We start from the raw sequence: 27,672 nt of genomic DNA, 5'->3' as shown, positions 1-27,672 counted from the left end.
GGTTACATTTAGACAAAAGAACAAGTTTAAAAAAAAACTGGCCTGCGGTACACAGAGATTTATTTCATTAAGATCTCTAAGCCACTGTTGTTAGTTTGGATGCAGCTGTGCCGATATTGACAGGGCAAAATCCAATTAATCTTTCCTATAAAAAGGTAAGAGGATTGTAGTGTTACACCTTCACACAGAAGTAGCTTGAGCGTAGCTAACATCCATGTGAGCTCCACACACTCCCCACATTATTCAGGCTGATGTCATTATTAAGGTGGCTTCCAGCCTGTTGGCCGTAGATAAGAACAATCTTAAAGCCGCCCACTACAATGCATCAGAGACAATATGCAATACAGAGCTAAATCAAACAATCCTCCGACTGACAATGCCTAAAAGCCCTGTACATTTACATAACCGCCATCTAGACCTATCTTTCATGACAGCAGCTCAGATGGATGACTGAGGTATAGTGCTTCCAGAGTCCAAGATCAACACTTAACAAAAGCCAATTTAAAGTTAAAATTGGCTCAGGCAAGAAAATTTATGAAGTAACCGGAAAGTTGGCCACATTTGGTTTTAAACAAGCAATTCTGCTCTTTGCCATTTAATCTGGCATCACTGCCGTGAGAGATATAGATGTTCTATGTCTGTTATTAATCCCCCAACAAGTTTTACTTCAGAAGAATTACCATTAGAAAAAAAGGAAAACAAAGAAATCTAATAATTGCCAATCAAAAATCGATGCCTATTTCAGAATCGGATCCTTCAAGGGATACACCACCCCCAAACAAAAATGTTGTTATTAATCACTTACCTCCATGTTGTTCAAAACCCGTAAAAGTTTGTTCGTCTTCGGAACACAATTTAAGATATTTTGGAGAAAAAGGCTATGGGAGAAAAAGGCTTAACGTGTTATTAAACACATTGAGATCATTTTCAGGGCTCATCTGATTTTTTTGTATATAGTATACTTTATTAGTATGATGTTTAGTGAGTTTGGTCTGTTAATATCACTTAGTACATTAAGACACTTTAAGCATTTTTCACATTAAGCGTTTTAAAATGTCCCAAGGAAAGCGAGGAAAATAGGGAACGCCCAGCCCCCACAGTGATACCGGTATTACCGGTGTTGTCACACGTCAATTAACCGTTGGGAAAATTTCCTCACCACCACAACCCTACATCAGAGGCGTCTTACCTGGGCTAAAGAGGAGAAGAACTGGACTGTTGCCTAGTGGTCCAAAGTCCTCATTTCAGATGAGAGCAATTTTGTATTTCATTTGGAAACCAAGCAAACAATTTTTTATTTTTTACCTTTTTTTTTATTTTTATTATTATCATTATTATTATTATTATTTTATTGATCTTATGACGTATTCTAATTTGTTGAGATGGTGGGTTTTTGTTAATTGTCAAACTACTTAATTCTGTGTGCACTGAATTTATCTAATACAAGAGTCTTACAATTTGAGTTGAATTACTGAAATAAATGAACTTTTCCACATCATTCTATTTTATTGAGATTAGGGCTGGACGATATGGCTTAAAAAAAAAATCTCAGATTTTTTCACACCAAACCCGATTTTCGTTTTTAATCGGTTTTGTTTTTCTATTTAAAAACAAACTACAACTGACAAAGAAATTGCTCAAAACAAATGTACTCTTTATTTTGTTCTGATTTTCGCTTATGCAGTTTAATCTAAATTTCCCCTTTGTGTGACTTACAGTGACACAATGCATCTTCAAAATAAATTAAAATATAAATAAAAAATAAAATTGTGTGTCCCTCTTTGATAAAACACTTTTGGTTAAATAAATGTAACAAAATGACAAATTAGATCTATTACAAAAATACATGCTTGTCACAGTGGTATTCATAAAGTGCAAACAAAACGCTGTTAACTGTCATGTTGTCTGTGTGCGGCTGTAAGGAAAGTGGGGGGAGGGCGAGCCCACTCTGAACTACGGAAGCCTAATGGGCCTTTCACACAAGGACGCGGTATGCGCGGCGCTTGCCGCTGGGTTCAGCGTTTTGCCCTTCAGATACAACGCGATTTGCGTTGCGCTATGGCGTAGGCGGAGTTTTAAAAACTTAGCGCTAGTCCTGCTGATGAGAATTAAGAGAGAAGCAAGGAAGAAGAGGCTGTGGGTAACTTGTATCGTACAGCTCAGGAAATTCTGACACACACAGTACTAGCCGTTCATCCATTTTGATTTCCGTGCTTGCTTGGATTTGGATCCCCCGATTCTATTGGTCGCGCTGGTAATTGTCACAGAGCGCAGCGGCAAAAGTTGAACTATTTTGAACTTTGACCGTGGCGTGCGCGCAAGCACGCAAATGATGCGCACCACTGCGCATGCGCTTTGGTCGACGCAGCAACAAAACGTCCTTGCGCGGCGCAAGCCATTGAGATGAATGGGTTTTATAGCGCAGCGGCGCGCATACCGCGTCCTGTGTGTAAGGCCCATAAGGGGAGAGCCGGTGGTGGAAGTTAAAGAGAAAACGATTTTCATTAAAAACAAATTGCCCTTAACGTCAAATTCGAGTTAATCGATAAAATCGATTTATCGCCCAGCCCTAATTGAGATGCACCTGTATTAGTGCAAACAAAATGAAGGGCATTTTCCATCCTTTTCCAGTGTTCTACTGTCATCGATGACAGACTACCTAATTCGAAGTGTAAATCTATTTTCATAAGGTCTCAGCAGCAGCTGTGTGTTTGACTTGAGGCAGGCCAATCAGTATATGACGTCGAAATACAGAGAGAGTGACTTACCACTTATTTACTTCCATCAAAAAAATTTGACGAGCCTTTATAGTGAAGCAGTGCGGAAGAGTCTGAAACGTGGCATGGTGTGGTGAGTGTAAACTAGAGCCTGACCGATATATAATTTGCCAATATTATCAGCTGATATGAGCCTGTTGCCGATATATCGGTATCGGCGAATTTGCCACTGATATGCCACCAATATGAACCTTTTTTTTTTTTTTTTACAGAGCTTTTTTTAAAAAGCTTGAAATGGTGTAATTACTTAGCTTGTCTAACAGAGCACACTACATTGTTTGCTACTGGTGACCTCTATGAAACGCTTTAAAGCTTAAATGTATGAAAAACCACTGACCTTTGAACAGCCATATCTCCATAACTGCGCAGCGAATACGCGCCAAATTTTGGGGATCTCTTCAGCTTGAGGAACCCTCTCGAACCAATCAAGTGTATGTCAAGAGGCCCTCTTTCAAATGAGACCATACGTTCATATTCGAAGATGAATCGCATTTGATTTCAAACCCGATATAGGCTAGTTTGTCAGTGAACTACGGCTATGTAAAGTGAATGCTGCTCAATTTGAAAGCTGGTGATGGTGATTTACTACTAATCACGGGACATGCTTTCCTGACGAGATGCGCATGACAACCGCATATAATTAATTGCACAGCCCTACAAACGCATTCACATTAACATGGACTGTCTTAAGCATATTTCCCCTTCCCCCCTACTGGATAACACAACACGCAGTGGAGAGCCTCAAGACTGAAAAACATATAAATAGAGCCCCGAACCATCTGCTGCTCAAGAGCTTAAGTAGCCTACTTCAAACCCTCCTGTTCCATTCAGTGGCGGGCTAGCCAGGACTCAAATACATCTCAGACCAGCAAGCTAAGCCTCTGGCTTCTTAAAAAAGGAATAGGGAAATCTGGGTGCTTACTAATAGAATTGTCTCTTTACACTGATGTAGGATCAGCTCTACCAATTCAAATATGAATCTTAGCCTTTTTTGGCTAAATCAATAGGATGATCTATGATAAATGCCATAGATAGAGCTATTATTTTCCAGTGGGGAAGACCAGGGATGAGGTGAGGTTGAGTTTGTGGTAAATGCAGGTGTTTCTAGCTAGAGCAGGTGCAGCAAAGCTGGCCCAGAGGCTGCGCATGTGTGTCCTCACCGCAGTGATCAACATTAATGACTTTTTTTGTTTCAACTAGCCCTGCCAGCATTTTCACTGGCCCTGCTACAAAAAAAATAAAACTGTTTCTGCTATCATTGTTTTTTAATAATCTTGTATTCTAATAAATAAATATATACCAAAAATAAATTTTACAGTTCTGTTTTTCAATTTTGATACAACAGCAAAAATCAATAGCCAAAAATAAACATACATATAAAGTTTAAATATTATTAAAAGTTACAGGCAGTAAATAAGAACAAATGAACCAATTACAAGTAATAGCACAACTAAATATAGGCCTATATCACAAAGACAGAAATTAAATGATGCTTTAGGTTTTTATGTTTGTGGATGTTCAGGTATATAAATTGAATATATATATATATATATTAGAGATGTTCCGATACCCTTTTTCTCTTCCCGATACCGATTCCGATACCTGGGCTCAGGGTATCGGCCGATACCGAGTACTGATCCGATACCTGGGTGTGTATCTGTATAGCTGTATATACTACTAGCCCTGTGTAAATTGCTAGAATTCTTTTTATGGTGTGCTTCAGACAGATCCCTCAATAAAACATGAACAAATACATGGTGAACTACTGTATTTATTACAGTATTTTTATTATCTAACATGAATTTGACAGTATTATTTATTTTCATATGCAAAAAAGAACTTCAAATGCAGCCAAAAATCTAACACCGCAAACTAAAAAAGGTATTTAAGTTTTACAATATAACTGTATAAAAAAACTGCAACAAATAAGTCTAGGAATATAAAAAAAGATCTATTAATCAGATAATCTCTTTATTACAAAACAAGTAAAAAACAAGCAACCATCTAGGCATAATTATTATTATTATAGAGACGTATTATTATTACTGTAGGCTACAACAGTAGCTTTATATATTGTCAATTTACTCATGTAAACCAAACATTTATTTTAATGGGCTGCCATGAAGATCTTTGAGTGTCTGTGTTTATGATATGACAGTATTCTCAAATGAAACGGTAAATTCTCATGAAGTGACGGTTTATGCGTTCGTGTCCTCATGACACACAGCAGAGACTACAAAACAGCGAGCTCTCGCGCATCTGCGCCCGTCACCCACAGAGATGTAGAATTTGCAGAAGTAATATTTAAAAAGTATTTTGCAGTTTAATTTTCACAGACACTAGTATATATTCGGCTACTGTCTGGAGCCCTGCGCTTTGACTAACACGGAAGCGACTGAACGCAGCTGCCGGTACTGAATATACTCGAGAGTCTGTAACTACCGGTACTACAGAGACATACTGCTAACCACTGATCTATAATATAGAAGCGGCTTCACTGTCTTTTGGCAGTTTAGAATGTGATGAGTGATCCAGTCATATATAGATCAGGGCTGCTAACGCGTTTTCATTTCTTCTTCGCTGCTCTAAACAGGGGTTGCTTGTGGCAACACAGCACAACTTCCTGTGTTTTCAATGCATTTTGAGCAGCGAAGAAGAACCGTGCAGCAGTTAGGCAAAGCTTGCGGTCATAACTAGGTATTTTTTAAGAAAATGGTATCGGATCGGTATATGGGTTCATGTACTCGCCGATGCCGATGCCAGAATTTGTTGTGGTATCGGAGATATTTCCGATACTAGTATCGGAATCGGAACAACTCTAATATATATATATATATATATATTAGGGGTTGCATGACTACTGATTTCTACTAGTCAGTTTTTTTATAAAAAAAGAAATATACTTGAGTTACTTGACTACTTGTGGTTCATGCTACTGTAAATGAAAAGACATTAAATATATATTTTTATCAATAAACGCTTATTAATGCATAGCGTAATGCAAGAATTACATATATAAATTGTCAAAATTTTATAATTATGACATTACATATTAAAATTTTCATGTAACAGCCAGTATTTGTATCTGTATCTGTTACAAATCAGAACATTTTTATCTGCATTCGGATACAACGTTGATAAGATCGTTATGGCTATCATTTTTTTCATAGTTATCACTGAACAAGTATGTCGTGTTAAACTAAAATAATTATTAATAACATTTATCATGCAAGCAGAGAGATGTCATGACAAACGTTTATTGATCATTTGAACACGACTGAATCAATTCAATGAGCACATTTTCATTATGCAAAACTCTTTAAGCGAGTCTTAATGTTTAGTGAACTTCACTAAACAAATGTGAGTGTGCCGCGCAAACCAGCAAAAGGTAAAGTTGCAAACATGTAGGACAAGTAGAAAATGTATCCGTATCTAAGCTGATTATTAGCCTGCTAGAACTGGTTTGGTTTTTGAGAAACTGAGAAGCGCAACGCGGCTATTTGATTGGTGAGCGTGCTGTGCTTAATCCATTCATTCGTATCATATCATAGCCTAAGGTTTAAATCATTGCCTTTTAAATATTTACAAATAATATTATGTGTATGATGTATTATTATAGGTGATATTACTCTTGCAAAGCTCTGATTTCTGAGAGATGCACGGAGAGACAACAGCAATGCTGTGTTTTATTTGCGCTCTTTTCATTCATAAAGTTTACATTCATTCACATCACACTCGTGATTTTAGAGGTCTGTGTAAAATATTGTGCTGATCCCCTGACACAATTGTTATCTAGCAAACTCCGGCCTGTGCTAGCTTCAGCAGAGTATTCAGGCAAAATTATTCTGAATTTATTTGTAATTTTTTTAAGATCAATTCTGTGCCATTCCGAGTAAGGAATTCGGCTTTAGGCACACCCCTAATGCTCGACTAGTCGATTGTTTCCGACAGTGCCGACTAGTGGTTGAAGTTGTCGATCACTCGAATAGTCTATGCAAGCCCTAATATATATACACACACAAGTGATGATAGGATTCCTAAAGAAAACAAAACAATTGTAAAAAAAATAAGATAAATACAGTTAGTGACATTTCCACTTGGATTTCACAGGTTTAACATTTTTTCTTATTATGTTCTGCGTGAAATCACAGAAACCGCGACGCAAGCACCGCCCCAACTGCACAAAATTTTCGATATTCCGTGTTTGAGAATCAATACAGTATCATCAAACAAAATATTGCGATACTCACCTGTATCTTTATTTTCTTACACCCCTAATCCCAATTCTACATTTATTATGTTACATTATTTTCACTCGTTCTTTTGGCATCTTGGTGATGACTTATTCAGTCAACCAATAATTTCATTAATCTCAATTGGTTTACTAAAAGTCATTCATTATACCACAGCTCTTATGGCTTGTTATCTTAAACAAACAGCAAAGAGCTCCACTTAACACACTGAATAACATGCATTACTCACTCTTGCAGACTCAGCCCATGCACAGGATGAACCTGTTTCACTGGCAGACATGAAACTGCTCGTTCTGAGGAGTGGCAATTATGGAAAACAGTACCTGAATGCTGTGACAGGGTGGGAACGGATTTCTTTTTGCATCAAAACCTTTCAGTAGGTTTTGTAACTATATGACAATATATCAAAGCTCTGGGGTCTTCCACACCTTGAAAAAGACACTATGCATTGACTATGTATCCTCTGAGATATGAATGTCTGTCTCTCATCAGAGAACTGGAAAATACACACACAAAAAAAAGAAACGTCAGGAAAGACATCATACAGGATAGATGGAAGCTGGACAGGCCGACACTTCCATGACTGTCACTGTAGAGGAGAAACAGACCTGGATCGTTATCTTCCCCAAAGCTCCAGCTCAACATTCCAACACCCAGTGTTTGCGTACCTTCCACGCTCCTAAGAATCGGGCATGTACCACTTAGTACCAGGAGGGAGAGCAATGCAGAAGAGAGTTGAAAAGAAAGTTGACCAAAAAATATGGAAAGAGCATGGTATGTTATAGTCAGAGTATGGTAAGAACACCAGGATGCAGAAATGAATCAATTTTGGCCTTTGCAGTGCAGAACAGAAAATGAAACCAACCGATGACCTTCAAAGCTAAAGTAAACCATTTGCTTGCTTTCACTTGACTTACAACTTCCATAGAAGACATTCAGAAAGTCATGTGAATGCGAATGTTTGGAAAAACCGGCAGGTGTAAAAACACTGCATGGCTCCACTTATCAAGCCTAAAGAGTGTACACCAGGTCAACTATACGCATTCACAGAAGATTTGTCTGTTCAGATAACTTTTTTCAAAAACAACAAATGGAAACCAGTTCTGAAACAGTTTTTTCTGATATTCACTGATGCTTACAAAAATACTAACAAAATGTCTATAATGTTTGTAAGAGCTATAGTTTTATGTAAAAGCAGAGGCTCCGGCCATGTAACCAAAAGTGCCAATCTTATTAATTGGCAAGCATTATTCGGAGTGTATCAGAAAGGAAATTAGAACAACGATTGTTATGTAGCAATGAGGCGAATGTTTCACATGTGAGTATCATATGTTTACTGTATGTCTTCTGTGAAACACACAAAATAAGATATTTTAAAGAATGCTGATAGTGATAACCAACCAGTTTCATTTTCCACTGCCTTCCACTGTATTTTTCTCCATACAATGCAAGTCAAGGGGAAACCAAAACTGTATCATTACTAAAGTTCTAAAATTATTATTATTTATTTATTTTTTTTGCAGAAGAAAGTCATACAGGTTTGGAATGACATGAGGGTGAGCAATGTTTTTTTTTTTTTTTGGATGCACTATTCCTTTAAGGCTGGATTTATGAATTTTTTTCTTTCTTTAACCAGGTTGCCAAAATGATAAAGTGAGCACTTAGGCTGGTTAGGGATGTCTTTTTGAGTTGCAATGACCCAAAAACTATGATAAATAAAAACATTTAGATTTTAGAGTGGCCTTTTATTGTGGCCGGCCTAAGGCACACCTGTGCAATAATCACGCTGTCTAATCAGCATCTTGATATGCCACACCTGTGAGGTGGATGGATTATCTCAGCAAAGAAGTGCTAACTAACACGGATTTATACAGGTTTGTTAACAATATTTGAGAGAAACAGGCCTTTTTTGTACATAGAAAAAGTCTTATATATCCTAGTTCAGCTCAAGAAAAATGTGGGCAAAAACAAAAGTGACCAGAAAAAAAAACGTTATTTAAGGGCAGCCCTAATGCATATTGACAAGAGGCTGACAATTAGCTGACTATACAGCCTTTTTAATTAGTGACACTTAGCCTGCATTTTAAAATCTTTACTTGAATGTGGCAATTAAATTTTTTTTATTTAAAAATGTTTATTTGAATATGGCAACATAATACTGCGCTCTACAATATTTCTATGAATTCAGCCAATCATTGTGTGGCTAGTTAGTAAGTATGCTGAAATCATCCAGAGCAATGAGGTCAACTTCTCTCTGTTCCTTAGTAAAAGTTTGTCTCAGCAGCTTTGTGAAAAGCTTGGCTAAAAACTTTTACTGCTATTTAGGAGAACTCTTAGTGGTAAGATAGAAATGTTTTGTGAATACCAGCCCAGACCTCTAAGATCTCCTGACATGGCTCTTAAGCCCTATTCGGACGGGACTAGTTTTACAGGGGGTCGTTAGAGAAATCTGCGTTTCACAGACGTACTTGGTGATTTTAATCCTGTCCGAATCTGCCACGTCTGTGTTTTTCTCACACAACCTCTGTGATAATTCCAGAGCAAATTACCTACTGTTTTTCAGCAAACTCAGTGATCCTCTGAGAAAACTAATCCCGTCAGAATGCGAATGTCTGTGATTGCCGGTGATATTTTATTTCACAACGCGTTTCCTTGTGTGTTTTGGCCAACGTGAATTACTGTAGATGCTCTTACCGCGCGCATGTTTCATATATTTGCTTAGGCGCAAATAAATAATAATACAAAAATAATACAAATAATAAAATCAAGAGCAAGATCGCGTAAACTGTTAATACCGGCTATTGTAATATCAGCATCAGGAAAGATTACTCACGTTCATTTATGTACTCGGTTACATAATGTTTTAATTACATTTAATAAAAAAAAAGAAAAGAAAAACAAGTTAAACTAAAGGAACCACACATTAACATGGTTTTGCTATACTAGCCATTTAGTATTTATTGTGTAATAATACTAAGGCAATCATTCTGAATGAATTAAATGCACGCATTCAGAGCAAGTGATCTCTGTGACCCCCAGATGCACAAATCAGACCCTCCCACCTCTGTAATAAACACGGAGATACTAGTCCCGTCTGAATTGGTACATGAAAATCACAGACGTCAGGTGGTAAGAATCGAAACTCAAACGTAGTTTAGAAAACTAGTCCCGTCCGAATAGTGCTTTAGTTGTTCCACGTTCACGCTTAAAAACTAAGGTGATAGGGCTTTTTCAATTACGACCCCTCGTATTGGAACCAACTGCCACTGGCCTTGCACCTTCTATTAAAACTTTTAAAATGAAGGTGAAAACACATCTTTATTCCCAGCCATTGTAATTGGAATGCATCTATGTTCCATTGTTTCACTGTATAATATGTTTGGTTTATGTGTATATTGGACTTTGTTCAGCTTGCTGTGATAAATGTGCTATATAAATAAACTTTACTTACATCATTAAAACTAACAGTTAGGATATTATTACACAATAAATAGTACACACTGCTCAATCATTTACTTTCTCCTTGCTGTCATCACAGTGTTGTTAATTATTGCATACATTCAGCACAGCCACAAGTTGTGATTGAACTTACCTGTCGGCGTTGAGATTACAAAATCTTTCTTTCCATTTCAATAGCCTATCTGCCCTTCCAGGTTACATTTCTTCTTTTGGACATGTTTAAAATTGCCAGTAAATTGCCACACGAGCGTCAGTTAGGATGCAGCTATCATCATATTATCCTTATCCTATCATCATATTATTCTAGAGCAGCTTTAAAACGTGCGTGTGTCCTGACTCCCGAGGTGTAACATCAATGTAAATAAATGAGCAATTTGTTCCACTGTAAAAAAATAAATCAATAAAAAATACTGTAGCGAATACACTTTATTTGATTTTGAAAATATTTTATATTATTGTTCCACTCATCCTGCGGGCCGGATTGGACATCTCTGTGGGCCATGTTTGACAACCCTGGTCTACGACAAGTACAGAGATCTTTGCATCCCAAATCGCATACTATCCATCCTAAATAGTATTCGAAATTAGAATTAGTGTGTCCCAAATCATAGTATGTTAAAATGAGTATTCCAAAGGTACCCAATGGTTTACTGCTTCTGGTAAGAAATTCGAAGTACAGATCCATGTATACTCTAATCAATGGCTAATATTGCCCACAACAAAATCAAGGTCTAGACAGAACAGTAGCCCCCAGGCATTTAGGATGGGCTCTGTAGGAGAATTTGGGGCTTGTTAATTCCTAACCATGGCGGTCCATCAGGACAGAAGAGCTGGCGCACACTGAAAATTCCTCAGTGGACACAGATGGGTCACAGTGGTTCTGTACATTGCTGACAGAGGTCCCAGTCCCTTCCCGTACCCACCGTCCATGTGATGAAAATCTCCTGTCTACACCTTCATACCTCTCTTCCCACATCAATGCATCACACACATCTGAGAATGAATCTCAAGCACTTGAGACTATCAGCCTACTTGCTAGTGCCACACATAACTATACAATACTTGCTGATAACATTTAATGTGTTTGTCACTAGTGTGGAAATGAACTAGTGTTTGACATATTTCTGTCATAATTAATGCAGATATTGCAATAATTAATGCAAAGCAACAAAACAATATCTAAAGTAGGGGTGACTAAATATATACACTACCACTCAAGTTTGAGGTCAGTAAGTTTTTTTTTTTTTATACTTGTATTTAGCATTAAATTGATCAAATGACAGTAAAATTAAGTATGATGTTAAAAAACATTATTTCAAATAAATTATGTATTTTTTTACTTTCTATTAATCAGAAAGCATATAATGGGTTTTCACATAAATATTAAGCAGAACAGCTTTTTTTCAACCTGTATAATTATAATGTTTTAAAATGCACAAAATCAGCATATTAGAATATTTTTATAATCTAGAAGGATCACGTGACACTGAAGACTGGAGTAAAAGCAGGGTGTGATAAATCAGATTTTTTTTATCTATTGAAAGACCTAATATACATTAAATAATTTAAATACATTAAATAATTTAAACCCACTGATGATGAACAGTCGACAGTCGAGTCCCACTGTATGCTATATCCTGCAATTTATCCATCAGGCCATAAGATTTCTTCAGTCTGACAGTCTGACAGGCCAGACTCACTGAAGGAACGTGGTGGTGAGGTAATATGATTCGAGAGCATGCTGGCATTAACACCTCTCGCTCTACTCTGAAAACAGATACCGTCTCCTTGATCTGATTCAGAGCCAAAAACCTCTATCATTTTTTTGCAGCCTAATTTATTTGTGCAGTAACTCCACACCTGCGGCAAACAAACAAAACTGCCATAAATAACCCAAAAACAACAGTCCTGATTTATTTTCTGGAACAAATGATCTTTGACTTCAATGTACGCATAAAGAGCAGTGAAGGTTATCTCTGTGACGGTGCTGATACAGGATACCTCTGGCCACAGCTGAATTATATCACAGCATGCAGAGAAGACTTATCTTTAAACAACACAGAGCAGCCAGCTGACTCGCAGCTTGTGATCTGAGAAAATGATTAGATTGGTAGTTGTGTTCCTAATAATGGATCACAGCCAGGCCCAGCTGGAAGTAGAATTTTTGGTGGCTAGGTGACATATTAGAAGGAACATCTACAAGACAAAGAAAAACAAGCCAAAGTGTTGCAATTACAACATTTACAGTTGAAGTCTATGGGTCAACTGTCACACTCTCACAGATGTTCACATTATGTATGCATGTCAACATTTTATTTGTTTGCTTTTTTAATTGTTCTGACCAAAGATTTTCTATGACTATTCCAAGCATTATCAGTAAAGGCATTATATGACTATTTCCTATAAGATTATTTCCGTTGTCAAAATTATTTTTTGTGCCAATTCACTGCATAATACTGTCAATATATTAGCTAGCATTTAATTCAGATTGAAATAAAAATACTCCATAATTAATTAGTCAAAGTGAGGTAATCATTTTGGAGACTATGAAATATATATCTAAACATATTAAGTTGATATGAATAAGTCAATGTGTGCGAACCTTTGCATTTAGCAACATAAGAATAGATCAACATTGAAAAACTCGAGCTTGCTTTCTTCTCTTTTACTAGCACATCAAACTGTCAGAGTCCTTTGAAAATGCAAAAAAGGAGGTTGATAAAATAAACCAGAACACGTAACAGTCATTTTTATAAGCACATAAACACTTTAAACATGGCTAGTAAACACAGGCCAGAGTGTCTAGAATCCGAGACCATTTTCATGAAGGACACACACTCTTCAATTCATTAATAATGCACAAATTTTCAACTTTTCAACGGTAGATATCTGACTGACTGGTGAAATGCATTCCCCTCTACTTCCCCAAGGCAAATAAGCCATAAAATAAAACGATACCGCCCTTTCCATGTCAGCTTTGATCCATAGTATCCCAGTAATCACTCCGGAGAGAATATGAAGAGTCAGTGATATCAGATTTCTGAACGTTCCTGAAGGGAACAATGCGACATGTGTGTTCTTCTAATGGCTGTAATAAAGGTAACTTAGATGAACAATGGCAGTCCAAGTATCGATCAAATAAACTTCCACGCAGCTTCAACAGGCTGTTTGAGGAGATGGATGAATCTCTAGTTTTGCCATTTTCATCCCTGTATCCTCCCATTCACAGTAACCAAATACAAAGCACCAGGGTAACGGACTCAAGACCTAGTGAGCTGCCACTTTTTGGCCAGTAAACGCTACTATGGCGCCTAAAAATTAGAGTTGTGACGTTCGCGAACGAACCGATTCTTTTGAACGGCTCATAAACATGAACGATGGGAGCCGAGTCGCGACTGGAGAGGAGCCGTTCTTTCTATCGTTCTTTTTTCCTATGCGTGTTCATACAAATGAGCTCCGCCAGGAGACAGAACAGTTATAGGGGGAGGGGCGCACCCAGCGCAGGCCAACCCTTTATAGCGTGATGATATTAGTTATTAGTTGTGCATGCATTTACATTGCATTTTGTGTTTATTTAAAACTTATTTTAAAATCATTAAAAATGTTCTTTTGTGATACTGTACTTGTATAGAAATGTTTCACTAAAAGCTGTTTTCCACAGACATTCATTGCAGCCCACTTTGTTATTGTTCATTGACTTGAAGGGGCTGATGTCCTATTTGCAAAGTTTACAGTAGTAATAGTATGTAGTATGTAGACATTTCCATTTTATTTATTCTAATTTTATCTACTTAAAAAAAAAAATTAGTTTTCTATCAAAATGTTCTTGTGTGATAACAATGTTCTTGTGTGGAAGTGTTTGTAGTAAAAGCTGTTTTGCACAGAAATTCATTGCAGCCGGCTTTGTTTTTTATGTTTATTTGTGAGTAGGTATTGTATGAATAACAAGTCAACGTAGTTTTTACACACACACACACACACACACACACACACACACACACACACTTTGTACTAAAGGTAAATCAAAATAATGATGTCACTGTCTAAGCAGAGGGATTTGTGCAACCCAATGGAATATAGTCGACACATGAGAAATGAGGTAATAATCAATATTTCAGAATAATTCAAACTCAGATATTGGTGTGTGATATCTGAGCTTTAATTATTTGACTACAAATCTCACCTCATAATACCTCCCAGTGATTATTTCCAGGATAAACTGAGATGCTCCCAAGCTGGCTTCTTAAAACTGACTAAATATTTAAAAAGAGCCAAAAGAGCCATTCTTTTGAACGGCTCTTTGAAAGGAACGGATCGCGAAGATCCGGATCCCCTCAAAGAGCCATAAATCCCATCACTACTAAAAATGCTGCCTATGTAGGCAGCTCATTAGGTTTTGAGCGACAGCCGTGGTATGAGCTTGGTATGCCCTTAAAACTCCCAAAATAGGGAAACACAGAACTTATGAATCCTACAAACCGTCTCTTTGATGTTTATAGAGCTTTGTTTAAAAGAAATTAGAGTTTGTTTTAACGTTTTGTTAAATATATTCGCATAGCTAACACAGCTAACATTAGCGGGACACTTCCCGAAGTGCAGCGATGCTTTCTTTCCCAGGCAACCTGTTGCAAACACTTGCGTTTTAGCGGCCAAAGAACTTTAAAGATTCGCTTAACTTACCTCTTCAGTTAGATATGACGTCCCTTTAGAACAATCAGTGAATGAATAGTCCCAAACAAGCGGGGTTTTTCACAGAATAGCACATTAGACTGTTGTCATATAGTGTGACGAGTCGCTGCGGCTCCAGAGTCTCAGGACTCTCTCTGTGTGCGTGTGAGAGACGACTGGCTGGAGAGCGGCTCAAGAGCGCCTCCGGCAACCGCATGAGAGGACGCTTCTGATTGGACAGATCTACCACGGTTAGACTATATCGTCCAATCAGATGTGATTTTCCTTGAGAATGTCGAGCGGCGACAAATCGGTCTGTTTCGGCTTGAGATTTTTGAGGCTTCTTTATAGACATTAGACTCTTTCAATATTGTAGAACTAAAAATTAAATAAGAAAAATCAACCACTCCTTTCAGCAAACTATATAGTAGGGATTAAAAAAATAACAAATAATAAAAAAAGAAACTATAAAATTACAGTTCAAAATAAAGAAACCATTTGTAAAAGAATTTCAAATATTTTCAAGCATTGTGCCTGTAGAATAAATAAGAGGCTGATTGCTGTTTGGATTTTTTTATTTTTTTATTTATTTTTTTATTTTTGGAGCTGTAAATTCAGTGTGCAGACTTCTTTTCTTCTTTTTTTTTTCGTTGATAATTACTTAATATTCCTTAAGTATTTTTTAAATGATTTAATAAAAATGTGAATACTGTATATTATTAAATAATAAACATTGACCACAAATGCATTTAAATAAACAGAAATTATGAACTCGAGTCAATCATCTTTCAGTGTTTATTTAAAAAAATGAAACTGAACCACGTCTTTACATAATGATCAAGAATTTTAATTCTCGCATTAGATCAATATTACAGAAAATGATATTATAGTACATAGTTATTCAATATCTTTTCAATTCCATAGTATGTTCCTCAGTAGTGCTGGTCACTTGTCTGTACAATATCACTCTTGCATTTTTTTGACTGTACATTTTATGTAATTCGTTTAAAAAGGCTGTCAGCACTTAAATAAGCTGTGTCTTTATCATTGAAGTTAAACAAATAGAAGTTTCCAGGGAGCTCGGCCTCTAGGAATGGGCCGGGCGAGTTTAAATGTAAGAGTGGTGGGTAAAATAGAGAGTAATAAGGGCAGAGCTATGAGGGCCAGTTTAGTATGAAGCATGTTCCAGACTAAAATAGCCTGTAGCACAGGACATGCCTCTGGGTGCGCTGAAGTAGCACAGATTTTTACACAGACCACCATAGTTAATTGTTTCCGTACAAATCTGTGCTACCCGGCGGCACATGCTGCTTTTCGGCCGTCATGACCACGAGAACTTCCCCCACAGCCCTGGCTTTTGGCACTGCGCACATAAACACGACTCACAAGATAAACAACAAGCAAAGCAGTTTTGTAAACCCTTTATGAAGGATAATGAAGTCTTTATGGAGCATATAATACTAAAGGGAAAGATCGCTGGGTCACCTTGGTGCACTTTGAGGAGAGATGAAAAGATCCAGCTCCAGCTGTCATCTTGAAGAAACTTTTCATTCCTCAGCGACACATTTTCTACCGATGAGAAAATAAGCTTTCTGATGTATGAGTGACAGGCGCCAACAGCTGTCTATTAAAATGCTACGTCTATCTATAAGTTCTAGCATTTAACACACAAAGCAATTGCAACGAAAGAGAACAGAGTTGCTTAATATGATAATATTCATCATTATATTAATAACCATAATAATTATAACAATATATTACAGAATAAATCTCTTATATTTCATATATATATATATATATATATTCTCAATTTAAAAGGTATAATATTTTCTGTCTTTGAAGTCGTATTTTCATAAATTTCACATTTTTGTTTTTGTTCAAAATGTTGATTATACTGGATCAACTTCTCCCAAATCAATAAAAACTAGCTGTGCCGTTGCATATTACAGAATAGTAATGATATGTGGACATGCACCACTTTCTTGCTCTGTACTTGGTCTGTCCGCATAAGATGACATCATAGCCGTCCTATGACCATGACGTCTACGACTTCACCCTTGTGCAACTCCACGTATTGCTCTGTTTTCGGAGGCAACATCAGAAGGCCGTTGGCACTGCGCATGCTCATTAGCCGACTACTCATTTGGTTTCCTGTGAAGCGGAGAAGGAAAAAGGGTGTTACTTGATTTTTTTGCATTCAAATAAATTATTGTTAACCTATAACCATCCATCCATCCATCCATCCATCTATCTATCTATCTATCTATCTATCTATCTACATACAGTAACTAATTATGTATACCTGTGCTCTGTGCCCAGGGAAGTGGTTCCTGGTGGTGCCATGTCAGTATACAGCGATGATATTCTGGACGTGGATCCAACTTTACATCACAGGACAGCTGCCAAGAAAAGGAGACATACTGATGTTATCGCAGCAGCACAGAAACACCAGTGGACAAAGAACACTGTTCAAGTACTGGAATAAAAGTACAAATACATTAATAAAACATTCCTCCAGTAGAAATATACTTCTTTTTTTTTTTTTTTTTTTTTTTACATGAGTACAAGTACAAAAGTATTTGTTTTTAAATGTACTTAAGTATTACAAGTAAAAAGTACTGATCGATAAATTTGTGTTTTGCTATTTTATCCACTCCATCCTACATCCTTTATGCAGACACTTAATATGTACTGTTCTGTAAGTGAGAATAAGTTTTGGTAAGTTTCATTACCAAAACTTGTCATACAGCATCAAACATTAAATATACCAATGAATCAATTAGCAATACGGAATTCAAATGTACAAACAAGCAAAAATAAAACACACCCTATTGTATATTTTAAAATAGGAAAAAACTAAATGTGTGTAAATGACTACTGACAAATAGAGAAAAACGCTATTTTGAGAGAAAAATAACGCTATGTAAACATACTAGTTTAAAGGGTTAGTTCACCCAATAATCCAAATGATGTAATTAATGACTCACCCTCATGTCGTTCCAAACCCGTGAGACCTCCGTTCATCTTTGGAACACAGTTTAAGTTATTTTAGATTTATTCAGAGAGCTCTCAGTTCCTCCATTGAAGCTGTGTGATCGGTATACTGTCCGTGTTCAGAAAAGTAAGAAAAACATCATCAAAGTAGTCCATGTGACATCAGAGGGTCCGTTAGAAATTTTTGAAGCATCGAAAATACATTTTGGTCCAAAAATAGCAAAAACTATGACTTCATTCAGCATTGTCTTCTCTTCAGTGTCTGTTATGAGAGAGTTCAAAACAAAGCAGTTTGTGATATCCTGTTTGCGAACGAATCATTCAATGTAACCGGATCTTTTTGAAACAGTTCACCAAATCGAACTGAATCGTTTTAAACCGTTCGCATCTCTAATACGCATTGATCCACAAATGACTAAAGCTGTTAACTTGTTTAATGTGGCTGACACTCCCTCTGAGTTAAAACAAACATATATCCCGGAGTAATTCATTTACTCAAACAGGACACTGACTGAACTGCTGTGAAGAGAGAACTGAAGATGAACACCGTGCCGAGCCAGATAACAAACAAAAGACTGACTCGTTCTCGAGTCAAGAACCGGTTGCATCGGTTTTCAGATAACCAGTAGTTCTTTCGGACAGTTCTATTCAATAAACGTGTTGAAGAAAACGGTTCACCGGTTCTTTTGCGCTCTACATAATGGCGTCATTTGCGATGATTGCCCTTCATTCAAGCCTTCGGTTTACCCATGCTCATAACATTAGCACAGAATCAGTTCAGAATCAATCACCTAAAGAATCAGTTCGGTTCAGATGCTCTCTGTATCAGTCTGCTTCACGCTGAATCACACATGTGCAGTATCATCAGCTCCTCTGTTCTCGAATCGGACGCGTCTGACATAAACGGTTCTTCACTCCTGAACGAGTCAGTCTGTTGTTCATTATCTGGGTCGGCTCGGTGTTCATCTTCAGTTCAGTCAGTGTACTGTTTGAGTAAATGAATTACTCCGAGATATTGGTTTATTTTAAATCAGAGGGAGTGTCAGCCACATTAAAAAAGTTAACATCTTAAGTCATTTGTTGATTAATGCGTATTAGAGACACAAACCATTTAAAACAATTCAGTTCAATTTGGTGAACTAGTTCAAAAAGATCCGGTTACATCGAGTGATTCGTTCGCGAACCGGATATCACAAACTGCTTTGTTTTGAACTCTCTCACAACAGGCACGGAAGAGAAGACAATGCTGAATAAAGTCATAGTTTTTGCTATTTTTGGACCAAAAATGACCCTCTGATGTCACATGGACTACTTTGATGATGTTTTTCTTACCTTTCTGAACATGGACAGTAGACCGTACACACAGCTTCAATGGAGGAACTGAGAGCTCTCGGACTAAATCTAAAATAACTTAAACTGTGTTCCGAAGATAAATGATAAACGAGGTCTCACGGGTTTGGAACGACATGAGGGTGAGTTATTAATGACATAATTTTGATTATTGGGTGAACAAACCCTTTAAATATCATTTGAAAATGCTATGGCAGCAGGTAAGATTTCAATGTTACTGCATTATCTTAAGTTGCATCTGTTTAGATTTTACTTAAAACCTACACTGTTCAGATGGCGATACATGACATACTGAATTCACATTTTATACAGCAGGTTTAAACAGCTCACCTTTTTACAGCAGATGCAGTTCACAAACAACTGATGATAATTGTGGCCAAAATATGATTTTATTTAACAATAATGAATCCTAAATTTGGCATTCATATCTTAAATTCAAGCTATCAGCTCAAAGGATCTCCTGGTTTTTGGCTTATTTTAACCAAGAAGGTCCCATTGAGATACGCTAATTCTCCTTCCAGAGAGTCCTGACTCACTCTGACTGGATCACTGAATTGACTCAAGAACAGCTGGGATCGGAATCGGATCAGTCCAATCCTCGAATGAATTGTCCAGTGCGATATGTGAACCAATTCAACAGGTTCATTGAAATTAATCAGCTCGTTCGTGAATCTCAGGGCGTATGTTGATTTCAACAGTTCATATTAACAAGGAACAATAGGTCTTTATAAAATGTGATTCTTTAGAAAGGTTTCCCAAAATAAAATATTAGATAAACTAAGGATACTTAAATTGACTTAAGTACAGTACTGAAGTATCTACCAATGCAACAACATTAGCTCACCCTGGCTTTGATGATGGTGGGCCGTGGGTCCAGGATCCCTTGCATCTTTCTTAATGCAGGGATGACAAAGAGGTTACAGGTTACAACAGCTGACACTGGGTTACCTGAGAGAGAAAGAAGAGATGACTTGAGCTGAAGACTTTGGCTTGTGATTTCAAGTCAGGGGTGGAGGTCTGGGGCAGAATCTCTCTGAACTGTGGATCATCTGTAGTGGATAGGAATTAGGTTTGTTTCCTGATAAAGCACCACTGATGTCTTTAAAACAGCAGTTCACCTCTAAAATGCAATTTCTGTCACCATTTATTCACTTGTGTTGTTACAAACTTTTCTGAACTTGTGTTTCGGAAAAACACAAAGGAGATATTTAGCAGAATGTTTCTGCATTCCATTCAAATGTACAGTGATCAGTGGCCATTAGGCTCCAAGAACAACTACACCATTTTATGCAAAAAGTTGTCTAAAATCAAGCAATAGCTTCGTGATGGAAACTGACATTTATTTGTAATTATTATTCACTGAAAATCTTCCATAGATCTCAAACCTCATTCTTGTACACTCAAAAGTTTAGTCTCTGTAAGAACAGTTAAAAAAATGTCTGTGATTCAAAATAACTGTTTTATCTTCATTTTAAAATGTAATTCATTAATGGAACTGAAAGCAGTCTTCAATGTCACATGATCATTCAAAAATCATTCTAATATGCTACTTTGTTGCTCAAGTAACATTTCTTATTATAATTTGGAAAATAGTTTTGCTGCAAAGTACTCTTTGATGAATAGAAAGTATAAATACCCACATATATTAAAAATAGATATTTTATAATCTTAAAATATCTTTACAAGCACTTCTGATCAATTTAATGCGTCCTTGTTGAATTAAGCTATACATTTTTTTTCTTTCTGTATACCTTCTGTAAACATACATCATTAAATTACAAATAGCAGCATTAACGTTTTGCCCATCTTCTTCTTTTATGTTCTATGGAAAAAGGAAAGTCAAACAAGGTTCGTAACAACATGATGGTGATTAAATGACGACAAAATTCTAGGTATTTTTGATGTCAGCGTTCAGTTTGTCTGGCTGGTGTGAAAGCTGCACTGACACTGACGATGCAAACATACATTTGTGTAAATGTGCATTTCGAAGCCCAATAATACTAGGAATGGAACTAGCTCGTACCAAAGCAATCAAATAAAGTGTAAAATCAACATATTACTTCTCTGATAAGACAAATGTGTACCAACTACTGAAACCAGTGAAGGAAGAAGAGTGTATCAAGTGCAGAGGTGCCCTCCGCCACATCAACATGAAAGGAAGAAGGGCATTGAAAGCAGATGGAGGACAGAACTACATCAGACAAACAGCAGTTTCAAAACACTAAGCCACATCACAGTACACAAAACAGAAGGGCTTTGGGAAGGTTGCAACAGAACTAACAGCTACAAAGAGTGCCACAGACGCAAAAACAAAAAGGCAAAAAACACAAGGCTTCTCTCAGAAAACAGAACAGAAAGTGTCACATTGGAAAATCAGAACAAAAATATTATTCCTATGTTTCAATATCATTGTGTTTTGGCGGTTGTTACTGTAGATTAGAAAAGGCCTTTTCAGGTTTTCATCTTGCAATGTCTGTAATAATTATAACATACTGGTCCCAAATGAGCCCAAGTGCACTAAAAAGAGATTTCGTGTTTTGGTAATTAGGGTTTTGGGTCAAAATTTCAAGTCCATTTCCGTTTTCTGAGCTTGGGCTGAAGACAGGGCTTATTTCCTGAATTAAGAGCACCTACTTCCTTGTGGGGGAGGAGGCACAGGCAGTCTGCTGGCCTCGCTGTCACTCAGGGGCACAGTCTCCAGAAGAGTCGCCCCTGTGTCTCTGTAGGTGAAATTACCTTTGAAGGGGAATATAGAAATCGCCACTGTCACCACTGCCTCGACCACCTGGTTTCTGAAGGCACAAGGTGGGAGTACAGATGGTTCGGGTGGGGGCAAGCCTGGGAAAGCTGATCGGACCAGTGGGTAAAAGCAGGGAGATGCAGGTTTGCAGAAAGGTACACAGGTGGGCAACCATGGGCTGATTCCATTTTACGGAGAAGGGACCATTTAGTTTGGAGATGGTACTATATAGGTATGTGAGTTTATGGCAATAGTTAGAATAAGAGAAGTTGTTCTATACATACTATGTACTTGGGAGAAAGAGGAAACTCAGTCACCTGGGTTTGTGTGTGTGTGTGTTTTCATTTGTGTAAATTCTAAACAGCTCCAATCTCAGAGACACTCTTCTCGTCAAAACCTCTGTATTTGTTTACATGCACACTTAGTATGTCAAATACACAGCGCATTATACCTGGAAGGGCGAAGATCAGCTTTCTGGCACCGTCAGTGTCTAAGGTGGCAAACGTAGTAGGCAAACTGAAATAGAAATAGAATAAAGCATTAATATTCTACATCTCTACATCAAGTTGGGAAAGCCATTTGATTTAATTCTAGTAAATTTGAAATAATTGCAATACTCTATACTTTTTAAATAAATATAAGCATTAGTTGACTAAATTACTAAAACAAAAACTGATATAAAAATAAAATAAAGCTAAATACAAATACACATAAAAAAACGAATTAAACTGACAACAGCACATACTATATTAAGCATAGTATAATAACACACTGTAATAGGAAATAAGTAATACTAAAATAACACTGAAACAATAATATTTAGCTCTTTTTCAGTCTACATTGCTTTGTTGAATCAGATGCCTATGATCATAAACCATCTGATGTACATTTCACTCAAAAAAAAGCAAAAGCTGAAGAAAAAACGACTGGTATTTTGCAACTTTTGGGAGTCAGGATGCATTGCTTCTTATCAATATTTTGGTATTGCCCAACATTTACTAGGCCATAGGTATTAGGTATTTCAGGTATTAAATCCCTGATGTTTTATGGCAGTTAGTTCATAAAATAAAAAAATTAAAAAAGCATGATATCCTCTATCTAACAACCAAATGCCCCCCCTCACGTTAGTGCTGCCCAATTCAGACTTCACACAAATCTGGCTCTGAATGATTAAGACTGATTCCCTCACTCACCCCGGCTTCATAAACACTCGGCCAAAGTGGATCTGGGCATGGAGGTCTATATCCAGCACTTGCTTCAGATAGTCCTGAAAAAAACAAACAAAAAAAGACTTTTGCATGAGTGTTCACGTTTCTCCCCTTATGTAGGACAACAGATCTATCAGCGCCTGGTGAACATCAGGTAATTAAAAAGACTTTAATTAATAGAGCGGAAAATCAAGAGCATGAGTCGGTCAGTGGACTGCTGCCTGGGCAAAGACCCAAAATAAAAAGTCTGATTAACAAACGCTGCTTTGTGACAATCAATCGGAAACACTAGATGGCACTAAAACATACAGTGACCTGTGGCATAAGCTCTTAAAAGAGATCTGCTCTGAGATCTTATGGTCTCTGAGTAAACCGATGGAATCTGCTTCCTGTCATGAAGCAGACTGATCTATGAGGCCACATTCCTGAAGTGAGAACCTCGGACATTTCAAGCATTTGACCTTTCATTAGTATACTGCACTTCCAGACAACTCCAATCAACTGACCTTCTCACCCATGGACACGCCCCCGGAGGTGATGATGACATCAGCGCGACTAATGCCCTCGTTCAGGGCGTTCAGCAGGTCGTCTGGGCTGCAGGGGGTTGGAAAACATGATCATGACAAAGGACTTGCAATTTCTTTCTTTGCAAAATCCATTCCTAGCATATCGGTGAAGTACAAAAAGTGTAAAATGATTGCTTATACTAGAACTAGTAGTGCAGATATAATGTAACCAATAAACTGAATTTAATATTTCTATACATCAAGGACACACTAAAATGTTTACATTTTACTTTTAAATTAAAGCTTTTACATTCTTACAAAATATTACCATTTCAAATAAATGCTGTTCTTTTAAAATATCTGCTTAAAAAAAAAACAAAAAAAAAAAAACACATGTACAGCATCACAGTTTCAACAAAACAGATATTGATGATAATATCTGAGCCCCAAATAAAAAAATCTATGGATTTTGAACATTATATTATTACATTATATTTAATATTTAATATTATTATTAAATATCATTATAATTAGTAAAGTATTTAAATATTTCTAAATACAAAACAGTTATATTTTATATTTATAATAAATGTATTTAGTCTTTTACTCAAAATGTTATATTCCCAAAATGAGGACAGCACAAAAAAAAGCATTAATGACTTCAGATGAATGCAGAAAAGCACCTACAACAATATAACTGATTTATCACTACTTTTAATTACTTTTTAATAATCTATTTTATACATGTTCCTTATACATATTCTCCATCTATACAGTATATGTATGCACATACAAATAAAGATAGAGAAATACTTCCGAGCACTGGAGGAACTGCTGTCTTTCAGTAAATTCTGCTGAGGCACTGTATGATCCTGTATCGATTCTAACATATGAACTGGAGTTTCAGAGGAGTGCTGAGGTTGGAAAGATTTAGACATGTGCAGAGCTGACTGTGTGTGTGTGTGTGGGTGGGTGGATGATGAGGAAGGGATGCTGACTTGTCTCCGACGATGCCGAGGTTGATGGTGGGATAGCCGTGTTCCTGAATGGTGGCCAACAGTGTGGATCGGTTACTGTCCCTGATCTTGCCTGGGTGAAGGTCATCTTCAGGGTTTAACAACTGCATACATAAGTATACATAAACACATTAAAAAAAAAAATGAAATTACCATGGGCAAAAGAAAGTAACAAAGCGACACACAGACGAGTCCTACCTCATTGCCGGTGGACATGACTGCTACAACTGGGAACTTCTGCACCTCCACCTCTGTGACTCCTACAGTGGCCAGGAGGCCGATCTCAGATGGACCCATGTGAGTGCCCTTAGCCAGCACACACTCTCCACGCTTGATATCATGTCCTATAGGCCTGTGTGTGACAGGAACAAGTTTAACATCAGCTTTTATAACACCATTATAGTTTTTATAACTCAAAACAAAGGAGACTGATTAATTCCTCATGAAAAGATGAAAAAATTAAACACTCAGCATCAAAACATCATATACATTCACTTTTCTTTTTATAAATGAATACTTTTTTTTTAGCAAGGATGCATTGAATTGCATACAAGTGACAGTGTAAACACTGAAATTCCACATAAATATTGAACTGTTTTTAAATTTGAATAATAATAACAAATATTTCTCAAATCAGCATATGAGAATGATTTCTGAAGGATAACGTGACACTAAAATTAAGTTTTGCCATCATAGAAATAAGTTAGATTTTTAAATATATTAAAATAGAAAACTGTTATTTTAAATTGTAATAATATTTTGCAATACTACAGTTCTTACAGTATTTTTGGTCATATAAAACAGTGTTGGTGAGCATAAGAGACTTATCAAAAACACCCCAAAATCTTTTTTCAAAGAAAATACCGCATCAAACATGGACGCGAATACGTTTGATGAAAATAAACTTGTACGAACAGATATACAAGTAAAGATACAAATATTTGGTCAGTTATAAAAAGTCTTTGGCATTTTCCACTCACCTGATATCCTGTCCTGGACGAGCCTGAACCAGGATCCTCACCTCCAGCTCTTCTGTACCCTGTTAATTCATAACTAATCAGACTGAGACATGTACACACAACATGTTTCACTTTTGGGACTAAATTCATGGAAATTGTTCCCAGAAGCTAGTTCAAACTAACAAAATTGGGAACATCCTCAAAAGTAGAAATTATTGTTTAAAACATACTTTTTTCATTTAGGGATATGGTTGATGTCAAGTTAGTATTCATTTTTTTTCCGTATAATATATTGATTCAAATAGACCAAATAGTTTGCAGTTGAGAATGTGATATACTTACGTCTTCAGACTCTCGGAGCAGTTCTGTGTCTTCTACTTGTACTACGGCGTCTGCACCACACGGGATAGGAGCACCTGTCGTCACCCTCATCACTTGGCCTGGCATAACTGTGAGGGTGGGCTACAGACAGAAAAAGAGCTTTAACCACTGTATCAGAAAACATCCATGTGTACATCTGTGGTAATCAAAGCAAAACTAGACTAATGTTGCATCCTTCTGAAACTGGGTTAAATTTTTAGTTTTCATACAAAATGACACATGCATACATATACATTGCTATTTGTAACATAATAATTTGGCATTAGCTGAGCAAACTAACAGATTGACCCATGACTCAAATGCAAACACGCTCTCCAGACAGAGCACTGTATAGACGTCAGCTAAGAGCACTGGAGTGCTGTCCTGCACTTCTGCTGCACACAGCCCACGGGGATCTCCCCCTCTTTCTCTCTCTCGGTCTCTGTGTGTGTGCAATGCACTCATTACACATGCTCACTGAGTCTGAGTTTTCTTGCCATCTGAGCACACAAGCCTCCTGCAGACACAAGGTGCCAGTGCAAAAGCAGGCATTTCCCGTGTATGTGTGAGGGAGAGCGACCATGTTCATGTCAGCTTCTCAAAGCACAGCCCTTTGAGAAGACTAGTTAAACTGTCTAGTTTCTGTTCGTGTAACTCGCCTGCTCCCCAGCCTGAGACTCTCCAATGATGAAGCGGTCACCAGGGCCATCAGCAGCTGAAAAGCAGTATAAAGAGTCATTTTCTAGGGGTTCACAGGGTTGGTGAAAGAGATTGTAAAGAGTAAAGTAAAAAACAAGACTGTTATATATCTTATTACATGCATTACAAGAAATGAATATGGATAAAATGGTAATAATCATTAGTTCTGATTACTATTTACATATATATATATATATATATATATATATATATGTTAGGAGAAAGTTGTTAGCCTGAATGCGATGTAAGTGCATACATTTAATTTAATTTAATAAAAAAAAAGTGGATTGGACAGAACATTCAAAAAGCGTTTATTTATATATATATATATATATATATATATATATATATATATATATATATATATATATATATATATATATATATATATATATATATATATATATATATATATATATATATAAACGCTTTTTGAATGTTCTGTCCAATCCATGCAAAATTCAGAAGAAAACGTAATGTTTTGTACCAAAAATATTACTGTTTTCAACAATAAATGTTGCTTGAGCACCAAATCAGCATATTACAATGATTTTTTAAGAATCATGTGACACTAAAGACTGGGGCTGAAAATTCTGATTTGCTATTTGCTATATAACTTGACAAAATTATTGGGGCAGTGTTAACTAGCCTTAAAAAACTTTGATGTGCAAATGCATGTTTAT

At 36.8% G+C, this 27,672-nt stretch overlaps 2 protein-coding genes across 16 annotated transcripts in view; both read right to left on the bottom strand.

Annotated features, from left to right (window-relative positions):
- Positions 1 to 15,344, bottom strand: part of LOC113060652 (MAGUK p55 subfamily member 5-A-like) — a 30,429-nt gene extending 15,085 nt beyond the window's left edge. For both annotated transcript variants that reach the window (XM_026229757.1, XM_026229756.1), the window contains exon 1: positions 15,170 to 15,344. The gene's annotated coding sequence lies outside the window, so the exon portion shown is untranslated. The remainder of the gene's footprint in view (positions 1 to 15,169) is intronic.
- A 592-nt stretch (positions 15,345 to 15,936) lies between these two features.
- LOC113060651 (gephyrin) overlaps positions 15,937 to 27,672 on the bottom strand; it is a 78,067-nt gene continuing 66,331 nt past the window's right edge. For 9 of the 14 annotated variants that reach the window (XM_026229748.1, XM_026229741.1, XM_026229742.1 and 6 more), the window contains 12 exons: positions 26,950 to 27,005; positions 26,273 to 26,392; positions 25,952 to 26,010; positions 25,170 to 25,323; positions 24,954 to 25,075; positions 23,956 to 24,043; positions 23,435 to 23,508; positions 22,693 to 22,757; positions 22,136 to 22,237; positions 20,346 to 20,449; positions 17,460 to 17,556; positions 15,937 to 17,308 (listed from right to left, as the gene is read on the bottom strand). In XM_026229748.1, coding sequence (XP_026085533.1) covers positions 17,175 to 17,308; positions 17,460 to 17,556; positions 20,346 to 20,449; positions 22,136 to 22,237; positions 22,693 to 22,757; positions 23,435 to 23,508; positions 23,956 to 24,043; positions 24,954 to 25,075; positions 25,170 to 25,323; positions 25,952 to 26,010; positions 26,273 to 26,392; positions 26,950 to 27,005 — 1,175 coding nt within the window. In that variant the 3' untranslated portion in view covers positions 15,937 to 17,174. The remainder of the gene's footprint in view (positions 17,309 to 17,459; positions 17,557 to 20,345; positions 20,450 to 22,135; positions 22,238 to 22,692; positions 22,758 to 23,434; positions 23,509 to 23,955; positions 24,044 to 24,953; positions 25,076 to 25,169; positions 25,324 to 25,951; positions 26,011 to 26,272; positions 26,393 to 26,949; positions 27,006 to 27,672) is intronic. The other 5 variants (XM_026229746.1, XM_026229749.1, XM_026229754.1 and 2 more) reach the window with 1 other exon arrangement.

This window comes from Carassius auratus, chromosome 42 (genome assembly GCF_003368295.1).
Source record: "Carassius auratus strain Wakin chromosome 42, ASM336829v1, whole genome shotgun sequence".
NCBI classification, from domain to species: Eukaryota; Metazoa; Chordata; class Actinopteri; order Cypriniformes; family Cyprinidae; genus Carassius; species Carassius auratus.
This window is presented reverse-complemented; position numbering and strand designations above follow the sequence as displayed.